At 42.4% G+C, this 13,668-nt stretch overlaps 1 protein-coding gene across 2 annotated transcripts in view; it reads left to right on the top strand.

The window, feature by feature from the left end:
* The window catches only part of bcar3 (BCAR3 adaptor protein, NSP family member), a 39,968-nt gene that overhangs the window by 16,501 nt on the left and 9,799 nt on the right, over positions 1 to 13,668 (top strand). Inside the window, exon 1 of one of the 2 annotated variants that reach the window (XM_035175858.2) lies at positions 4,518 to 5,028. The exons of the other annotated variant lie outside the window; for it this stretch is intronic. Within the exon in view, the coding sequence (XP_035031749.1) occupies positions 4,948 to 5,028 (81 nt within the window). The 5' untranslated portion in view covers positions 4,518 to 4,947. Of the gene's footprint in view, positions 1 to 4,517; positions 5,029 to 13,668 lie in introns of those variants that run through there. 2 annotated transcript variants of the gene reach the window in all.

Below are 13,668 nucleotides of genomic sequence, written 5' to 3'. Positions count from 1 at the left end.
GAGAATTATAAAATCCAGCCATGAAAACACAAGTGCATGGTTCAGATTCTTAGCTTCGAAGGAAACTGGAATAACGTGTAATTCTATTGTCAATTAAGGCAAATATGATCAATTATTGTGGTCAAAATACCTTCTTCTGCAAGAGGTGGCAGTAAAGAGCATCACATTTGTTTCATGGTCTTTGATGAGAGCAAAAGAAAGAAGAGAAAGAAAGAGAGAAAGTCTGTTCTCCTGTTGATCCTCTGGGACACAACTCCTCTTTCACTCTTTCTCTTTCATTCTCTCTCTCTCTGTCTTTGAGTCGAGTTGCTCTACAACCTCATGAGGCAGCTTCAAGAAACAGTAATCCTCTGTGTGTGTACGTGTGTGTGTGTGTGTGTGTGTGTGTGTGTGTGTGTGTGTGTGTGTGTGTGTGTGTGTGTGTGTGTGTTTGTGGTCTCTGGTCACAGCAGCTTTCAACTCATAAAGTATACGACAATTCACAGTATACAGTACACACACACGCACATATACACACACACACACACGCAAAATGTTTACAAACAAAACAACAGGCAGGCAGAGTCAGTCGCTTCCTTTAAATCAAAGCTTAAAACGTACTTTGATCATTTTGCTTTCCCTCAATTCCAATTTCTATTTATATTGTAATGAGTGGTCTCGCTTTAATTTTAGATATTTAATTTTGTTATGACAATTTGTATTAACTTTTACTATTATTATTATTATTATTATTATTATTATTATTATTAGTATTAAGTAGTAGTAGTAGTACAATGTCCTAGCTTTGTTTTTACAGTATATAAAATGTTATGACTTGAACTGACCACATCGATTTCTTTTTTTATTCAGATAATTAGTTAATTAATTTGACCGTCAGCTGACGTGTGTTGTTTGTTGGTAGACGCCCTCTGCTGCCCCCTAGTGGTCAGATTTACTCAAACCATCAGTGTCCGACGTCCAAACCTCAGAGTGACATTCATCAGCATCACCGTCCCAGTCCGTCAGCACCAGTTCAACCAGGCAAACATCCGACCAGCTGGGCCCCCCCCCCCTCTATTCAGCTCCACTGACCGTGACAGCCTGTCAGTCAATAAGCTGGACAGCCAATCAATGGGGGAGCCGAGCAGGCAGCTGGGCAGCAGCCACACACCGACGTGCTGCAGTTACATTAATAATCTCCTGTTAAAACCTCTGTAATCCTGTTGAATTCAGTGGTAATTCCACTTCTGGACGGTCCCATTGTGCCACATGATTGTTTGAGGGAATTCAGTCGAGTGCGTTTTATTCATCGTGTAGTAAAACAAAGTGCTAGAGGAGCATTTAGAGACGAGTCAATGAGACGAGTGTGTTTAATTCTGAGTTAGAATTTTATAATCCTGAATTCAGCGTGAACACCACTTTTTCTTTTTCTAAGAATCTCCGATCTGCCACTGACGAGAGATTTTCTTTATTGGATTATTGGAGCAGTTGAAAGCGTAATTCTGGGTAATGATCAATATGAGAACTGGGTCAGACACTATAGATTAGGATTAACAATTCAAAGCCCCCCCCCCCCTCAAGTGTTTCCAGTTGTTTTGTGCTTTGTTGAACACAGAAGGTCGATATGTTTTAAATTTTAACTTGAGGCGAGTATTTCTTCCCAGTTTGAGCGTTGTGAGTTATTTATTTATGCTCATGCTGCAGATGAGAGACTGAAAACTAAATGTGTGCTTTCTCTTTTAAACATTTATTATCGTGCAAGTAACTTTACAAACTAGAATTTCAAACCATGTTTTGTGGTAATCCGTCCTGTAGCTTTTGTGTAATCTGGCTCAACAACAAACATTCAAACAAACATCAACTCCTCGACGCAGGTGACTTGTAAATCAGGAAATACACTCTTTCATTTTCAGTATCAATAATACGCTTATCACCTAAAACAAGTTTTATCTGCCGTGTATGGTCTATGTGCCGTAGCCTGGGTTGCTGTGGCTCAGGAGACCGAGCGGGTCGTCCACTAACACCAGTGGTTCGATCCCCAGCTCCTCTTGTCCCCACCCTGACCCTAAATGGCCCCTGATAGCTGTTCCATCAGCGTGTGGGTGATGTGATAGAAGAGGGCAGCGTGTAGAAACATGAATGTGTGTGAATGGATGAATGTGACCTTGAGTCGTCGCTAATATGAATTTAAACATTTAACGTCTGAGTCAGAAAACATGGAAACACTTTCTGTTTCCTCTTCATTGACTCACATGAAATACGCTGCACCCACTGACTTCATCGGCCTCATGTGATGATCACGGTGCACCGATCGGTGCGATTCCCACCAAGATCAATGACACATCACACACACATCACACACACAACACACACACACACACACACACACACACACACACACACACACACACACACACACACACACACACACACACACACACACACACACACTGACAGTTATTCCCCAGCATTAGAGGCTGATGAACGCTGTGACAGAACGATAGTGATGCTCAGACTGAGGCATGATATCATAACATGTATTGACTAAACACCGAACTCCTGCCTGTGTCAGGAAAACAGATGATTTACTTTATTTAAAGTCCTTATATTTCTAATGTCTATTTCAAGATACTGCATAATTTGGTTATTATGTGTGTTTGTGTTCAAAGTAGCTCAGAAACACATGGACGGATTTTGGGAATTATTACCTGGGAGCTGATCTGTCAAAGTTTATTAAATGATAAGTGACGTCACAATGAAGTCAGGAAATGACGTCACATATTGCAGAAATGCATTAACCTTTGCAATCGATAACTGTAGAGACACAATCTACAGCTCATTTCGATTTTCCAATCCCTCATCATCATATGGTTTAATTTATGTTATTACGAAACGGCTTTAATACGACATAAAAAACTTGATTGGAGTATGTGGGCGACCATTAATCTAACCGTCATTTACGTTTGAGGACTTATTACCATGACCGGATGCAGATGATTCAACATCATGGGCTCAGACTACTGTGCATATGTAGAATAAAACTCTATATACAACACATTTTTTTACCATTTAAATAACAGAAATTAAAAATCTAAAGTCTGCAGTTGCTGGAAAAAGTTCCTAACCCTCCTCGGTTCCATCTGAGAGAAACAACAAACAGATAGAAATAGAAAACATAGAACCACAGCACGCTGATTTCTGTCCCCCGTTGTTTTTCCAGAGCATTCCTGGAGCGACGGATGTGTGTATTTTAAGGTGGACTTTTAGCCTAGCTTGTGATTTGGGGCTGCTGTGGTTGGCAGTTCTATGTGTGTGTGTGTGTGTGTGTGTGTGTGTGTGTGTGTGTGTGTGTGTGTGTGTGTGTGTGTGTGTGTGTGTGTGTGTGTGTGTGTGTGTTGCTGTGTGTAGCCCCAGGGAATGTTCTACATGGATTTCCTTCGTGGATCCTCAGAGAGTTCATGCTGTAATTAGTGGCTTCTTCCTCTGTGGTGAAATATCCCTTGAACTGGTCTCTGCTGGGGTGTCACCCTCACTGTGTAATGTATCTGGGTGTTTGAGAGTGAACACGACCCGGTGTATAAATATTCCTGGTTTCTTTGGTCCTGCTGGATGTTCTCTACGTGCAGTCGTTCCCATGCGAGTGTGTGAACTGGAGGAAAAAGCTCCGGCACTTAACGAGTGTGTGGGTGTAATTACTTAGCGGTCATTAAGGAGCGCAAATGGCCAGCTATTAACCAGCACACACACACACACACACACACACACACACACACACACACGCACGCACGCACACACACACACACACACACACACACACACACACACACAATTACTCGCCTTTGACCTGTTGCAGTTCTATTTTTGGATTCATTTTCACTTTACAACCTTTAGCTCTTGTTGTCATTACATTTTTCTTCATGGTAAATCAGGACCCTGGTGGATTTTTCCTCTGAAAAGTTTGTTGCAGGACTGGAAGTGATTTATTATCTCAGTTTATTTCGGTCCTAATGAAGGAAGAACTGTGTTTTGTGGAAGAGCGGTGATACAAACTGTGACCCTGCAGTCAACAACACTGCGTCAACATCAGATCCAGAGAAAATCCTATCAGTGAGATTTTTATTTTTAATTTTATTTGATGATCTTTGTAAAGTATAACACAGAAACCAAACTCAGTAATGAAGAATGCTTCTGTTTGGACTTTTCGAGACCAAACAATGAATCTACAAATTAACAAAATAACCATTAACAACAATAATCATTAGTTTCAGATTCCAGAAGCAAATTGGCTTCAACTTATATCAAAAACTTATCATGTCCAATCATCAATAAACAACGCATTTAAAATAAAACTGCATATTCAGTTTAATTCTATTATTTTTTAAATAACATAAATTAAAAGTCACGTTCTGAGTCGCTCCATCTTCCTTCTGTTCCTCTACGTCTCCATCCTTATGTTTATAAAGAGAGCGACTCTGGGCCACTCCCTGTAAATCCACATACGATTGGGTCAAAGCGGATCACATGGGTCTGTCTTTGCCCTTATATGGAGCCGGCGAGGGCGGAGCAGAGAGGAGCAATGTGTTGGAGAGGATCATTGGAGCAGGGGCAGAGCGGAGGGGCCACTCTGCAGGGGACTGTGGAGGAGAGAGAGGCAGGGAGGTGACGGAGGAGGGATGCAGCAGCTGACGTGATGCTGCTGGGCTCACACACTTCTTTCCTCCACGTTTGTTCCAAGTGCGCGTGACGACTCTGCATTTAGCTCAGTCCTCTTCCTCCCTTCAGTGTTTTTTTACTTTCCTTGGAAGATGCAAACTGGAATCCTTCATGGACTTGCCGGTTGTTAGGAGGCATCAGAGTCACAGCTTGTCTCTGTAGTCAGGGGCGACTGAGGCTGGTATTTACAGCCGAGGTGTCGTCCGGCTGGAGGCTGCAGTCGGTTTCCCAGTCGCTTCAGGGAAGTTTGCAAGAATGTCGGAGCGATGTGACCTGAAAACCCTGACAGCAGCTCTGTGTTGCTTCTACCACAAGAACTCTGTCATTTCTGCAAAGGTGAGGGGAACAGCAGAGTGTGTGTGTGTGTGTGTGTGTGTGTGTGTGTGTGTGTGTGTGTGTGTGTGTGTGTGTGTGTGTGTGTGTGTGTGTGTGTGTGTGTGTGTGTGTGTGTGTGTGCATTCAAGTGTCTCTGATCGGTTGGACGTTCTCAAAGTGTCTATATCATTTTAATTCTGTGTAAGATCCTATATGGATCCTTTATATTCTTGATTAGGCAAAGGTGCTATTCTCAGTGTTTTTGCACATTATCCAGTGTGTGTGTGTGTTCTCGTGTGAATTATCAATTCCCTATGTTGTGTATCAGTGTTGTTGTATAGTTTTTGTGTGTACAATCCTATATGGACAGCGCATTTTAGTACACATGTGCACATGTTTTTGTGTGTGCTTTCATTCTGCAGATTTTATGCAGTATTTTATTCCACCTTAGTGTTTTTGCCTTAACCTCTGCAGTGAATATCGTTATGCAGCCTAAATGGGTGTTTTAAATTGGGCCTTTAAGTGGTAGTTAATTATTATTTTTTAAAGAATTGATCACATCACATCGGGGAGATTAGTTTTAAAGCGTCTTTATCTGCTAATGCTGTTCAAAGTAGACCACAGGGAAACAGACGATCCACAGTGAGACATTTCAGAAAACAGCATAATAGAAAATAAAACTCCATATGTGAGAAAACAATCTGAAAAGTGCAGGCGTCTCAGCCGGAGCAAAATCTAATCACCCTGAATAGTCCTCCTCTCTCCCTCAGTCCCTCTGTGAGCTGAACACTGGGCTTTTATTACTCGGACCAGACGCTCTCATAAATGACCAACTGTGTGACTGTGTGAGTCTGTGAGTGTGTGAGTGTGTGAGTGTGTGTGAGTCTGTGAGTGTGAGTGTGTGTGAGTCTGTGAGTGTGTGAGTGTGTGAGATATACAGCCGGCTTCATCCATAACCAGAGCTCAGCTGGCAGACACACAAGGTTAGTGTGTGATGGCCGGGGTGAGAGACACAGACAGTTATGGCCGTGGACGCAGCGGGTCGAGGACGCCGGGTGATTAATTACTAACTGGTGATAGTTTGTCTTCTTTATGACGCCAGTGAAATGCATGAATGCCATTAGGATGATTGGATGGAGCGGGGCGGACGTGTGGATCTGTGAGGAGACGGTTGATCCTCCTGTTTACATCAGAAGTCAAATGTGTCTGGATGAAGGGAAACACATGTTGGAGCAAAGTGTAAACGCACAACACATGTGATGTGAGGGGGAAAAACTGGATTTCATCTGTTTGGTTCAGTTGTTTTATCTTTTTGTAGTTAATTTACTTTTTTAACGTTTTATTTCTGTGGCAGATGCAGAAAATAATTTGATTCCCGATGAGCTAATGATTTACTGGATTTCTCAAACATCAAACATCACAATTAAAACCCCAAAATGCATTTGATTAAACCGACACATTAGAAACAGGTTGATTCTTCAGCTTCTGTGTTTGTGACGTTCAGACGTTACGTTGCTGTGGATGTTTTTACCTGATATGGAAAAGTTTAAAGAAAATGATCTCAGAAAAAAAGGAAAAGACAATTAAGATCTTATTCTATCTTCTTATTGAAAACAGGTTAACAGCTCATGTTAATATCTGTTCTAGTTCTCAAGTATTATGTTTTATTAACAAATGTGTCGAGCTGAGGAAAGAGTTGAAATCTTTAGATCACAAAATTAGGCTGAATTAAAAAAAAACAGCCCCATCTCCCCGATCTCTCGATTATCAGAGATGAAGTCAGCAAAGGTTTATCGATTAAGTGATTTGAAATCTTCATCCAGAGAAGAATGGAGTCTATAACTATGTATTTAGTTATGTTTGTCTGCTGGAGTATACGCAAGAGTCAGTGTGTTAATAATGTATTTGTGACCTTGATACTTATCCAGCTCTCCTCTCTGTATCTCCCAGCATCCCAAAAAGCCTGGGGTTTTATTCCATTCCCGTCCTTCTCCTCTCCTCCATCTGTCTCTCTGGGACTTTGCCATTTAACCGAGGACACAAGCTTCTCCTCTTGGTGTCTGTGTATTAGAAGTTGCTGGTGTCTTCAGTCACTGACCCGTTTGACACCCTGAACCACAGACACAGTCCGGAGCAGAGGGAACAACGGAGATTCTGCAGATTAGTTCATATCCATTCAAATCCAGCAGCTCGGTAATTGCTTACGTGCAGATTACATTCGCTCCCGTGGTCATATTGCACAAAAATACACATAATGCAGAATTAAAAATAAAAAAATTTCCCTGTCTCTCTGTCAGTGAAGAGTTATTTATTGGGAATATGAAAGTGTTATAGCTTTAAGTATATCAAGCTGCAAAGGTTAAAAACCCTTCAGTCTCATCCGAACAGCTCAGTGCTTCAGTTCGGCTTTTCAGAGAAAATCCTTTATGGTATTTTTTTGCAGATATTCTCTCTTCATGCCCAGACATCAAATATATCTTTAAACTTTAACCCCCCCCCCTCTTACAGCAGAACTTCATCTATCAGGCTCAGTTTTTTTTTAAGACTAAGCCTGAAAACTTCATGTCGTCACTACGACGCCAAACGTGCACTGAGACCAGATTATTACGCCCATGTGTGCTCGTTGAACGGCTTTTCCCAAGATGTTAGAAACCTGGCCACTGAGATTTAGCTCCGTTCAGCCACAGGAGCATTAGTGAGGTGCAACTCTGATGTTGGGAGATGAGGCCTGGTTCAGGCTCAGCGTTCAGGCTCCTCCTGAAGGTGTTGGACGAGGTGGGGGTCAGGAGTCCTCGCAGGACGGTCGAGTTCCTCCACCTGACGAGGGAAAGTCTTTGCAGGGGTCTGAATCCTCACCGACAAATCAGCAAACTAGATTAATTGTATGAACAACTGTGCCTTGTCTTTGTAAAGGAAGTATAAGTTTTGAACCTGTTCCCAGAAAGATTATTTTAGAGGAAAGTTCAGTTGAAATCTGCGTCCAGAACATCTGTCACGTCTTTACAGATCTTTACAGATGTGTGTGCAGTCAGGTCTGGGAAAGATGGTCGCGGTTGAGTGAACGTGTGAAAGTCTGTCTCAAACACATTGTTGTAATATATATAAGAGGGTTGATTTAAAGAGCGTGTTGGTACTGGAGCCGTTTTCAGACATGAACTCTCACAGTTGGGTGAGTCGGACGTGTTCACAACAACAGGAAAATCTCCGTCAATCTTATCATCAAAATCATCTTTAATCTCGTTTCCAAGTTGATGTCTTCTTCTGCATCTTCTTCCTTTTGTACTCTTGTTGTTTTTTCAGTTTTGCTTTTGTCGGCTGTGAATTCTCCGGACATTCTCCTGCTGTATTTTCACATGGGCTCACTTATCCAGAGGTCTTTTATCAGGGAGCTGTCAGGAAAAACTCTGGAGAATGTTTTCGCAGCCCCTGACTTGGACATTTGTGTCCTCTCATTGGACCCCTCTGGATAGTTTCAGGGGATTATTGGAAGTTCGGTGCATGTCTGAAAGCAGCTGGCTTCACATTTGTGGAAAATTGTGCGTGTTTCTTAATAATCCTGTGGATTTCTGACCTCAAACCTGCTCTTCAAATGTTAGAGAAAATCCACAACCCGGGACACCTGACCTGCAGCTCCGTCTACGTGCTGCACATCTCGTAGTGACCCTGGCCTCAGATAAACGCTAAATCAAATACAAACTGCTAAGTCTACCGCGGAGACACACGCAGCCTCTGTGCTGCAGAATCTCAGTCTGTCCCAACCTGACCAGCGAGATGCCTCCTGGCCTAAACACAGGAAGGAGCATCTCTTTGGTTGTGAGTAAACAGGAAAGGTGGAGACCTCGGGATGATGAAGTCAAGATGTCGAGATGCAGAAATCACAAGATCCACAAACCATCAGCGTCCATCGCTTTGAGACCGTCCAACCAATCAGAGAGCGGGCGTCCTCCCTCTGGTTATTATTCAACTCCACTGAAATACAAAAGCTGAGCAGAAGTAATAGGATTTCACTGAATTTCCTCAGTGTTGCGTGTCACTGGAGGTGGAAGTAATAAAGGTTTTTGCAGCGTCCAGACGAGCGTCGTTGCTTTTTTCCTGATGCGGTTTCAGAAGGAGCTGTTTTTAAACCTTCATGTAACAGCTGGATGGACGCAGGCGGCAGCTGGAGACTGGGAGAGACCCGGTGCCACCAGGAGGGCAGAGACCAGCAGAGAGTGGGGGGGGCAGAGTCAGAGAAGAGGAAACAGCAGATAAAGAGCAGCTGATAGCGACTTTTAATGATGATGATGATGTCCCTCGTAAAACGCCTCTGATATTATCTGTTGTGGCAACACTGGAAAAACAAGTTAAGTGCTGAGTTTGAAAATCGTTTAATGCAAAGTGCAGAAAGCTGCAGATGGTTCCTCGCATCCACTCGGAGCTTTAATTCTTCAAGTGTCACGAGACGATTCTTCTTACAGTTGACAGTTCCTCAAAATGAGTCACATGTTTGACAAACTGCACGGAGACAAAAACTCCCCGTTCCCACGATGCTGGAACTTCCACAGAACTCGTTATCTTAGCTCGTTTTTAACGTATCCACTCTCGTTACTAACCTGAGGGAAACAAAAAGTACACTCTGACGACATTGCTCCTCTCATAACTCATTTCAACTGTTACAACAACAAGGCTCATGTCCAATCTCGCCCCGACAAAGAAAGTGACAAAAAAATCAAGTTTCAATAGAATTGGGTTTTTGTAGTTTTTGTGTAATTCTGCAAACAGACAGACAAACGGCAACGGAAACACAAACCTCCTCGGTGGAGGTAACGAGCCGAGAGGCTGCAGACACTGATTCACTCACAGTTTAATGACACTTCACTCCTGGTTTGACATGGACTTTAAAACCTTCACAGAGTCACCACAGTATCACAACCTAAAACCATAATGTCCCCCAGTAGAGGGCTTTTCCTCCACCAAGACACAACAGCCACCTTAAATGGGTTTGGTTTGACATCTTAACTGATTTCCCATTGGGACTAATTCATGAATCTTGATTTTAAAAAGTCAGACATGTGAAAGGAACTGTTGGATGGAGGGATGGATAGAGGGAGGGATGGATTGATATCTATGAGTGTGAGCAGTTTAATGGTTTAAGGTACGTGTTCTACTGAGTGTCACTTTGTTGATTTTATTGCTTTTATTCTGAAAAGCACTTTGTGTTACGTGGTTTGTCTGACAAGTGCTCGACAAATACCGTCTGATTATTGATTGATTGATTGATTGAATGAAACAGTTGCCACAAGGCTATAAAAGACGTATCCTGGATTATCTCTCTGTGTGTTTTCGGTTGCAGCAGCAGACGAGCATCCAACCTGCTGCACTGACTCTGCAGCATCTTTTAACGGGACAGGCGCTGCTCTGTTTTTTTTTCTGTTAACGTGATTTAAATTGAGCTTGTAAACGCCGTCCTGACATGTTTTACAGTTTGAGCTCAGACGCTGATGTGGGACATAAACTGTAGATCCCCGGTGTCACCCTGAGAGAGTCTTGGCTCCGTTCTCTCAGCTCTCACTTCATCACGACCAGGATTTGGACAAGACGAGGATTATAACGTCCACCAGTGTGTGTCTGCGTGGGCGTTATTGTGTGTATGAGATGATGAGAAATCGGTCATAATGCTAAAAGGTTATTTGTCTTCACCTCACTGAACTCAAAGAACAAGCAGCTTACAGCGCCGCCTCTGATTGGTCAGCATGGCAAGGGATTGTACCAACAACCACAAGACCCGGGTTTGAACCGACGTGTCATCTCCACCGTGAACCCAGACGCCGGCCGGGGGTTAAAAACTGATGTTTACCGTTTCTGCGAAAAATCCGGGAAATCCAAAGAAAATCTGGTCAGAGTGGAAAATCCTGTTGAACAATAACCTTTGTTTGGAGTCGAACTGGAGAAACGCTGCACCTGAATCAGAGATTTGTTTCAGAGCGATGAGAGAAAACAGGGAGAAGGTGATCATGTGATTATCTGCAGGTTTACTCTGCGTCGGCTGCACCGGTAAATCTTCTGTTTTTACATTTTAATGATACAGAACCACTCATATAGCAAAGGACACTGGTTTATACCAATTAATACAACTGTAACATACAAAACAGTGCAATAAATAGTGTTTTCACAAATATTCAGGAGCAATAAGATGTCACATCAAATTTAGAGGTTAAATATTTGTCCTTTTTAACTCTGATTTCTTCAAAATCAAAAGCTTGGTGGAGTGAAACTCGTGAGGAGAACGATGGGTCATAATTTTAGGGATTTTTAATTTAATACGCTTTTAGTCCTTTTCATGCTTCATCACATATTCCAGTTTAGGATTTCGTCCCGTGTTTAAGAGAGAGGAGGAGAAAGAGAAGAGTGGGAATAGACACAACCACACACACAGATACAAACACACACACACAGACACACACAGAGACACAAACACACACAGTGTAAATGCAGAGGATGACATCATGTTGCAGCGTCTTATTAAAGGACGTCCTGTAAAAAAAGCAAATCATCCACTCTTTCCATCTCTTCTTTTCTCCTCCTCTCCTCCCTCTGCTCTCTCTTTCCTCTCTGTGCTCCTCCTCTCCTCTTCTGCTCCTTCCTCACGTACACGATCCATCTCCTCATGTTTACAGTCCTGTACGTCCTGTTTACCTCAGGGCCGTGCGTCCCTCTCCTCCTCCTCCTCCTCCCTCTCTCCACTAGTCTTTGCTTCTGTTGGCTCGAGCGGCTGCAGATGTAAAACCACTTCATTGTGACTGTTGTGTTTAATTAAAATCAAATAAACAAGAAGAAACAAGTTGCATCTGTGGAACCGGAGTTCTTCAAGTCGACCTGAGGTTCATATGACTCGTACATGGGTTCATCCAGCTCATCTCATCTCTCGTCCAAATCAGTTGTGTAATTCTGGTACAACAGGAAAAGCCCGTTGCTCAGACAACTGTCAGACTGCTGCGAATTTCACCTTCTTAACAACAATAGATCATCATCCATTCATCTGTTATCTATATCGCTCAAAGGTCACAGGGACAATAAGAGCGTCATCTTCACCTTAAATATAAAGAATATATAGAATTTTGCAAAGTAGGACTTGTGTCAAGTAGAGTGAAGTCCATAAGAAGTACAGACATATGTCTGATTCTCTTGTTGATTACATTTAGATTAAATAAAACCTTTTTTGCATTCCGACCTTTTATTTATGGTCTATTATTCCAACTTTGCAGTTTCAAAGTTGAATGAAATAAATAAATAATTCAAATCAAACACAAACTACAAGAATCCAAGTATCATTTGTTTCATCATATTTTATTGTGATTCCAAATTCAGAGGTTTATACTTTTAGCGTCATCTGCAAAGCTTATAAAGAAATAGTTCTCTCCATTTTCTGATTTTGGATTCTTTTATTTAATGTGCAAAGGATGTTTAAAGCACAGAATCATGAGGCAAAATCCTGTATTAAAGAAATGAGAGGAACTAAACAACATTGAACTTTCTGAATGTTTCAGCTACAACAGATCATTTAGTTTGAATTCTCACATTTATCATCTCCGCAGAGGACTTTGGTTGCTTTTTGTCTGACTTTTAAGAGGATTTAAAAGAAGATTTCATGAATTCTTAAGATATAATATAGAATTCAGGCATATTGAGGGAACTGATATGAGTATGTGAACTTTGGTGCATCTTGACTTTCTATTCGATCTATTAATATAAACTTTCATTCATGCAGCCGATCCTTTGTATAACTGAATCAGATTTGAACACGGCCGCTCCACTTGGATCTCAATTATCCTGAGCTCACTTTGGTTCAATCAGCTTTGGAATCTGATTGGGTTTAGTGAAATCAATGCGGCTGCAGGACGTGACTGAAACGTTCGATTCCACCGCCCCAGGTACTTTCCACTGCCGCACCAGCGCAGACACACACAACACACGTCACGCCACTCTGGCCTCGGCTTCAAACTGGAAACAAACTGAATCAGTGCCTGTCTGACGTGATCTGTGTCGCTTTTTTGTTGTGTGCGTGGAGGCTGTAATGTGAGCGGCTGATTTCCCGTCATATCAGGAGACGTGGAGGGCAGAGGGGTCTATTCTAATGACTTTAGAGAGATAGATGGAAGAGAGAGAGAGAGAGAGAGAGAGAGAGAGAGAGAGAGAGAGAGAGAGAGAGAGAGAGTGTAGAGCGGGACCAACATGGTCTCAGTTTCATGGGGGGCGATCAGAGACATATTACCAATTTCATGCACATGGTTCAATAATTGTTATTGAGAGGAGGAGGAGGAGGAGGAGGAGGAGGAGGAGGAGGAGGAGTCACTCTCACTGGATCTAACCTCTTCGTCCCAGCAGGTTTGGATCATAGTCTTCCTCACTGAGCTTGTTTCATCAGGCAGGTGTAACACATGTTGTGTAGTTTTCTGATCCTCGTCCATTTGAGCTGCTTGTCTTGTCTGGTCACTTCTTTCGACACCTTCACCTCCTCCAGGCTTGTTTGTGTTGCCTTCATGCAGATTAAGTGTCCTGTGACAGTAAAAGGTTGATGAGTGATTGTTTATTATTATTGTGTCATGCAAATGATGTGACCCAGTTTAAAACAGGCTTACAAGACCAATCAGGAGCCTTTGGTGAACGCACCCCTTCTATAAA

The sequence above is a fragment of the Hippoglossus stenolepis genome, chromosome 14, assembly GCF_022539355.2.
Source record: "Hippoglossus stenolepis isolate QCI-W04-F060 chromosome 14, HSTE1.2, whole genome shotgun sequence".
Classification (NCBI taxonomy): Eukaryota; Metazoa; Chordata; class Actinopteri; order Pleuronectiformes; family Pleuronectidae; genus Hippoglossus; species Hippoglossus stenolepis.
Note: the sequence above shows the minus strand (reverse complement) of the source record. Positions and strands in the feature narration are given on the sequence as shown.